General features: G+C 44.0%; 1 protein-coding gene across 1 annotated transcript in view; it reads left to right on the top strand.

The window, feature by feature from the left end:
• The window catches only part of CDH23 (cadherin related 23), a 556,494-nt gene that overhangs the window by 212,709 nt on the left and 335,506 nt on the right, over positions 1-8,279 (top strand). The window contains exon 7 of the mRNA XM_019538542.1: positions 5,341-5,535. Within this exon, the coding sequence (XP_019394087.1) occupies positions 5,341-5,535 (195 nt within the window). The remainder of the gene's footprint in view (positions 1-5,340; positions 5,536-8,279) is intronic.

Raw genomic sequence — 8,279 nt, 5'->3', positions numbered from 1 at the left:
AAGCTATTTCAAAGACTTTTGTTTCATTTCGATTTTGCTGTTTTGATCTCAAAGCGCATCGAAACAGCTTCAAAACGAAACACTGGGTGAAATTTCACACAGCCCTACTTAGTGTAGGTCTAAATTCTTGACTTGTATGCAAGCCTGAATATGGAGGCTTCATTCAGGGCTTCTCAAGAAATCATAAGGTAATTGAAGTTTTGCCATGGAGCGCTAGTGGATCTGCTTCCCAGTTTTTCCACTACTTGAACTACATGCGATTGTAGTGGCCCATGCTCTATCTTGTTTTGGGCTGAGGGGCCTAATTCAGTAGTGGAGCCAGTGGTCACTCCATGACTCCCACTTTTCTCCCAAAAAGTATCTCTATGTTGCTCAGGGCATGGGTCTGTGATGCACAAAACCTTCTGAAAAGATTGTTCAAAATTTGCCCCAAGAAATTCTATAGTCTACGCTGTTTAATTTGGAAGTGTATATAGAAAATTATTATTGATTTTTTTCATCTTCAGATTTGACTGTAAAAGACCCAACCCAGTCCAAAATCCCTGCCATGGTGCTCCTCCATGATTGAGACTAGGGAACATGTTTAGTCCTGTGCTGATTAAATTGATTACTTCTCACAGCTCGTTTGCTGAGAATGGACTCATCCACCCCTACGAGATGAAGAGAAGATGGGTCTTTTAGAGCTCTAGCACAAATGAAGCTGATTGCCTTCCCCGTGGCTAAACTGAAAAGAAATCACCAAGTCTGAAGCCCTGTTCATATGTATCTTTCAATACAGGCCAAGTATAGTAGGGCAAACTGGCCAGTAAATCCCTGAAGTAGGAGATTAACTGGCCTTTATCTCCAACCAAAATTCAGGCTTCCTAGGTGTCTTGATTCCAAGCTCCTTATGTGTCCGATTGCCTAGGTTGGCAGGACCCAAACACACTGCACCCATGATCACAAGTCCCTGGTGTGGCTTCTCCTTTGGAGTAACTGTGCTGCTTGGGGGGCTAGATAATAAATTTTCTTCAAAGTGTACTTTTGGCTATTATATGAAATACAGTAGTAGTGAAATCAGACTCCCTTCTTTCACAGCCAGCTGTGCAGCCTGGTAATCACTGGTGACCAGAGCAGATTTGCATGTTAAAAGGAGTGGCTGGGGGCATTTAAAAAGAAGAGGAAATGTATTCATTGTGGCCAGCTCTATCCTTATGAATATTGTTATTCCAAGGGACAATACACCCCAGACCTCATCAGAGAAGACCTGCATTTAAACTTCTCTTTCTTCTCCCTCCTTCCTGCCATTAATTGTTAATTTGTAATGGTCTGAGTCTTAACACAGATACAGTGCAGCTTGGCACAAGGAATTAAGGAGCCTCTAAGGCTCTCTAAGTGTAACATGGTGCATCAGAAGGGTAGCTGGCTTATATAGGCTGCTGTTAAGGGGAAGGAAAGGCTGTGAAATAGCTGGGAGAGTGCTTCTAGGTAGAAGCTCACAATATCAGAATCATGTTAGAATACTAGAGTCACAGCTGATACAGATGTGACACTACAGAGCTGATAGAATCGCAGGTGGTGGTAGGCAGTGATAGCAGAAAGCTTACATTGCTGTCTCCCAGCTGCAGTCATTTAGGGGAACCAGTTTCTGAAATAGAAATCTGAGGCAATAATCTAGTACCTTCAGAGCTGGCGCTACCATCAAGGTCTTTGTATGAATGAGTTGGTATAGAGGCCCTTTTCATGCTAGTAAGCAAGTATAGGCTGCTTAAAATCTCTCCCCCAACTTCTGCACCCTACAATCTTTCCTTCTTACTGTTTGCAGCCCCTATTCCAGTTTAGGAAAAGCTGTGGCTTAGATCTGCCAGTGCTGAGGACTTGGCATGGCAGTGCCTTACTAAGCTGTTTGCAGAATGGCATCTGGAGAGCTTTGAACCCTGACTGCTGGAGGCTGGGGCATGTGGGACATATTCCAGACACACAACACTTTCCACAGGTAGCCAGGCATGAAATTTTGGATGATGCTAAGAAAACAGGCCATGATCTTCCCCCACCATGGGAGGGAGGGGAAGGGGGGAGTTGTAATCGCACCCATGAGATATATATAAGCACCCCCCCAACCATGATGTATATAAACATGCCTGTGCCCCCCTCCCCCCCCCCCAAGCTGCAACCCCTCACACCTCAAAGATGTGATACTGGAGCATGAAAACTCTGAGCCTGAGGCAAGCTTATGTGTCAGAACATTTCCTGTAATGTAGCATTATATTTTATGCAAAGGGAGGGAAAAAAACACCCAGAAGTTGAAAAGAATGTTTCTGTGTTAATATTTTTTACTAATAGTGCTTAATGCTCATGTTGGAAGGATCCACAATCACAAATGTAGTTATAGGGCAACATTCTAAATCACCAGTCACTTTTGACCAGGTCCATGTGAAACTTTGGTTTATATTAAAGTGGTTCATTTGCCACCAGGGTGTTGGTGGATGTGAATTGAAATGCCCAAGTTCCCTCTCTGGAGTTGTAAAAATGTGATTGTTTTAGGTCGATTCAGAATTTCTCGTGTTATTAGTCAGAAACATGACTTGCATAGGCTTACTGTAAATTTGACCCAATACAATGAGGCTTATACACTTTGGAAACCCAGCTGGAGTATGAGTTTTATGACAAAAGCCTGAAAATGGATGTTTGTCACTCAGCTTTGGGCAAATCTACCTCTGAGCTGAGCTGAGCTAGTAATTAACTTTGAATTAACACCCAAGCCTTTGAAATCTTCCTGTGCCCCAAACTGAAGCCGTTTGCAATCTGGGCAGCAGTATCTTTGTTTGTGTGGAAGGAAAACAATTTCATACAAATGACGTGATGTTAAAATAAGGAGGCTTTTGAAAATCATAGACTTGTAGAAAATTAGGGTTGGAAGAGACCTCAGGAGGTCACTAGGCCCAACCCCTTTGCTCAAAGCACAACCAGCCCCAAGTAAATCATTCCATCCAAGACTTTGTCTAGTGTGTCTTAGAAACCTCCAAGGATAGAGATTCCACCACCTCTCTGAATAATATGTTCCAGTGTTTTACTACCCTCCTAGGGAGAGAGTTTTTCCTAATATCTAACCTAAACTTCCCTTGCTGCAACTTGAGACCATTGCTCCTTGGATAGAAAAGCATAGGAATGATCTATATTATCTAAATTGCCCATAATTAGCCATTAACATGCCTGATTTATGACCTTTGTTGTGTCCCTTGCAAGTGTTAGATGTGTATCAATCCTGTGATTATTCAGTTCTTGACAGTGCTGTTAATTTAATATAAATATGCCTGGGTTATGGTCTAACTGGAATTAGATGTTATGGTCTAATTGGCTTCCTTGCTTATATGTAGCATCTTTCTTAATGCACATATGGGAATCTTTTCTGATTTTGAAGATGCACATCTTAAATGCCTGTTTCTGTATATAAAAATGCATCTGCTCCACCCAAAATGGATTTGTGCTCGCTACTTTTAACTTTCGTAATAGGAAATGCTAAACTGCTTTTCCAGTTGCCAATCTTGTGTGTTCCGTTGCATATAATATGCATACAGGTTCATTTATGTAACTTAGCCTTTAATATATACATGATCTGGCCAGGTTGCAGTTGCTGTGGGAACTGGAACTTTGAACTTTGTGTAAATTTCTAATAATAATATTGCCTTTAATGCAGTTTTTCTGTTCTTTTATTTTAAGTGCACTGGGGTGAAAAATGGAAAGTGATTTAATGTTGAAATAAACATGCCTTTGGGCTGGAAACAAGAAGTTTCAGTTAAAAGATTAATTTTCCTGGGAAGCTGTAAGTGCCTGAAAAAGAGGTTTAGGAACAAGGGTGGCAAACACATCTGTCCCCCACTGCAGCCAGTGCTAGTCCAGCAGCACTGCCCTGTGCTGCCCTTGTGATGCAGGCAGTAGGTCTGTCTGAAATTTTGTCAGTCATTTCGTTTTGACACTTTTGATTCATTTAGAGGTTGAAACAGCAAAATCAAAACAAAACAAAGAGCTTCAAAACAGCCTCAAAACAAAATGAGGCTAGTCAAAACGTTTTGAAAGTCCAAAAGTTTTGACCATAGCGTTGGGGATGGGAAGTCAGTCCAGCTGGGCTGATTTCCTATCCCCAGCGGCAAGATGTGGCCAGGGCCAGGGAGTCAGCCCAGTTGGGCTAACTTCCCATTCCCAGCGCTAGATCGGGTGGGGAGCAGTGAGTCAGCCTGGCTGGGCTGACTCCCCGCCCCCTCCCCGATCTAGTGAAATGTTGAAACAGCCTCACTGTTTTGATGAAGCAGAATGGAACAGCTGTTTCAAATTGAAATGAAATTCGAAATGAAACACTGTTCTGTTGAAACCTTGAAACTCAAGACAAAACAGAACAGTGCCATTTTGCACAGCCCTAGTAGGCAGCATGCCAGCCCCACTCTGGGGCTGGTGCTCCAGTAGATGCACAGGATGGACCTGGCACCACAAACACTGCCCATGGCTCAGAAAACCAGCTTGGGATGCACACTGCATGTAGACCCTGCAGACTAGCCCTAAGCTTGGGCTGGGTAGGATCGGGCCCCCTGCCTCCCAGTCATGGCAGAGCCAGCATGCAGGGATGTCAGGCAGGGCAGAATATGCCCCATGCCAGCCCCTGTGCTGGGGGCAGTGCCCACAGTGCTGGCCGTCTAACCTGTGCACCACAGGCAGCACAAGCCTGGGAGCAGGGCCAGGACATGGTATAATGATACATGGGCTGGACCTGATGCTGTGTGTGCTACTGCAGTATGGGGTGGGGTGTGTACTGCATGCAGCACCCCACCAAACAGCCCTACACACCCGTTCCAGCAATCACAGGCAGCCTGGGTCCCAATCCTGACCAGCCCAGAAGCCAATGCACAGGGCTGGGCTGGCATGGGGCTGCAAGCAGCTTGTGCTTTGGACTTGAGTCCTTCTGCCTTGAGCAGCGCCTGTGGCACCAGATCCAACCCATGGCCCAGACCGGCTCTGCATGCCACATGGGGTTGGTCCAAGACCCACAGGCCAGATCACGTGGTTCCATGGGCTGGATTCAGCCCACAAACGCTATGTATGACACCCCTGGTTTATAATGAAAGTGTCGTCTTAACCGCAATTGTATGTCAGTAATTCTAACCACATAATAACTATTATAACTACTGCAAAGCTGTAATAAAAAAGCAGCTGTACATCATATAAACTTCCTAAAACAATAGGACTAAAAAGATTAAATGTTTTGGTGTTGGTTTTGACATGGAAAGGAAAAATAAGTGTGGTTTTGATGAGAAAACAGTCTGGTACAAGAAAGAAATTTTATTTATTATCTTATTTCTTTATTTCTAGAATACACCAGTGGGAACACCGATTTTCATAGTGAATGCCACAGATCCAGACCAGGGAGCAGGAGGAAGTGTGCTTTATTCCTTTCAGCCTCCATCCAACTTCTTTGCTATTGACAGTGCCCGTGGCATTGTGACAGTAATACGAGGGTTGGATTATGAAGTCACTCAGGCCTACCAACTCCAGGTCAATGCAACGGTGAGTCTTAGGACATTGGTTTCATCTAATTTTTTGCTTAACAAACAAGGATCTTGATTTGCAGTAGAAAGGATATATTATTTCCCTATTTTACCTCCCCTTTTCCTACATCCTGTTAGAATGCAGATCTCTCATAGATTATGAGTTTAACATTCTAATTTAAAATACTTTAGATGGCAACACTTGTTAATGGAACTTCTGAATGTTCAGGTAGACATAGGCAGATTAAATTTAAGAAAAAATATACATCAGGGTAATGGCTTTAAGTATGGGCTAAACAGCCAAGTGCCTCCAGCTCTTTAAATTTGTCCATGACACTAAAACAAACATCCTTTTACCTCCCTTGTAACAGAGATGAATACAAGGCAGTGGAATCCAAACCAGCCAGTTCCTGTTCTAAAGGCATATGTTCCTTTGCATAGGCTTTGCATTGTATTTAAGGTCAGAACCATTGCATTATCTGGGCTACTGGTTTTCAACCTGTGGCCCATGGATACTGGGGGTCTGCAGACTATGTCTAAGGGGTCTGTGAAAGATGACTATGATCAATCAAAAGTATGTGAATACCCACACTTACAATTCAAAGGAGTCCACGCCTCCATTTGAAATTTCCAAAGGGGTCTGCACCTCCATTCAAAATTTTTAGAGGTCTGCAAATAAAAAAGTGTTGAAAACCACTACCTAAGCCATGTCTATATAGTAAAGGTAGGTTTAGTGTAGAAGTGTTTTCTAGCATGCCACTCTGCCTCCACCTGTAGTCTCTGTTTCCTACTGTAGCCAATTCTGATGCTTCGGAAAAAGGCAACCCCTCTTGCAAGCACATCTGGTCAATTATGCATCGGGGGAAAAAGATCCTTCCTGACCCCTGCAGGCAACAGGCTAAGGCTGTGGAGCATATGATTAAATTAAAGTCATTGTTTTAATGCAGAACAGCAAATGTCATGAGCATGTTGAGGGCAATACAGACCTTCTGTTCCCTTCATGAAGGGAGGGAATGAATAGGGTTATTCACATCCATCTTCAAGACCAGAGGGAACTATGGCTGTTCAGCCCAACCTTTGCATGCAAAACTGTAGAATTTCTCCCAAAACCTACACTAAAGCATTGCTTGTAGAAATGTAGCTAATTTTGTTGCAAAAACTCCAAGCAACAGTGCATCCATTGCTTCCCGGATAAGCTGTTCCATTGTTTAATTACCTATACTGCTAACAAACTGCATTTTATTTCAAGGTCAAATTACCTACCCTCCTGTCCCTCCCAACCCTTTGAATCATGTTACATCTTTGTCACCTAGAATGAAAAGCCACGCACTGGTGGACATCTTTTCTGTGTGTATGTACCCATCCACAGTGATCAAGATGTTGTTCAACTTTCTCTTTGATATGCAAAACGTTGCTTTTCTTAAATCTATTGTAAACACTCATTATACACTTGGTCTCCCTACCCTTCAGTCATTTTTATGACCCTTCTTTGATCTCTCTCCAGCATTTGCATATTTCTTGGAATATGGACACCAGAACTGACACATTATCCTAGGAACAGTCTTACCAATGCCGTGTACAGAGGGAAGACAACTTCCTTCCTTCAATTTGAAAATATCCCCTTGCTTTTCCAAAGATAGGGTTAGGAGTTGGTTTTTTTATATGGGGAGGAGGGCAGGGTTTACCACAGCATTGCACTGAAAGTTTGTCTTGAGGTGATTATCACTGAGATCTCAAAAGTTTGGCGAGGGGGTTGGAAAACCCATTGGCCAAGTTTGCGGATGACACCAAGATACGGGGTTGTGCGGGCACACTCATAGCTAGGCTGCAGATACAGGCAGTTCTAGACAAGCTGGCATGTTGGGCGGAATGGAACCAGATAAGGTTCAATGTAGAGAAATGCAAAGTGCTGCATCTGGGAAGCAAGGAACCCCCTCATACATACAGGCTGGGCAACACTAATTTAGTCAGCACTACAAATGAAAGGGATCTGGGGGTAACGATAGACCCCAGCATGAATATGAGCTGGCAATGCAATGCTGTAACTGCTAGGGCCAATAAAACTCTGGCATACATCAATCAATGCCTCTTCAGTAAAACCAAAGACATGATTCTCCTGCTTTACTCGACATTGGTATGGCCACAGCTGGAGAATTCAGTTCTGGGTGCCGCACTTCAACAAGGACATGCTAAAGCTCGAGAGGGTCCAGAGAGGCCACCATATGATCAGAGACTTGCATGGCAAGTCGTGTGAGGAGAGGCTCAGGGATCTCGGACTCTTCAGCCTAAAGAAAAGAAAGCTGAGAGGGGACCTGGTTGTGGCGTACCACTATGTTAGAGGCATACATCAGGGGCTTGGTAAACAACTGTACACCAGGGTGCCCTGGGGGAAAACTAGAAACAACGGCCACAAACTCTTGGAATACAGTTTTAGGCTGAACATTAGGAAAAACTTCTTCACAAGTAGAGTGTCCAGATTATAGAACAAGCTCCCCCAAGAGGTGGTGCAATCACCTACCTTAGAGGTCTTCAAGAGAAGACTGGATAGTCACCTGGCTGAGGTCACCTGACCCCAGATGTCTTTCCTGCTCATGCATGGGGCTGGATCTGATGAGACAATGAACTACCAGGCCCAGCAACAGCCAGCGAGCCCAGACCAATGGTCAAAAGGGAGAAACAGGTAAGTGATGGGGGACGGGGCATTGCTGAGACTAGGGGGTCAGTGGGCACAACCGTTGGAGGCCTCAAATGCCTCTACACGAA

Source organism: Crocodylus porosus, unplaced genomic scaffold (genome assembly GCF_001723895.1).
Source record: "Crocodylus porosus isolate Cpor-Errol unplaced genomic scaffold, CroPor_comp1, whole genome shotgun sequence".
Classification (NCBI taxonomy): Eukaryota; Metazoa; Chordata; order Crocodylia; family Crocodylidae; genus Crocodylus; species Crocodylus porosus.
The sequence above is the reverse complement of the archived record's forward strand: the minus strand, read 5'-3'. Positions and strand labels throughout refer to the sequence as shown.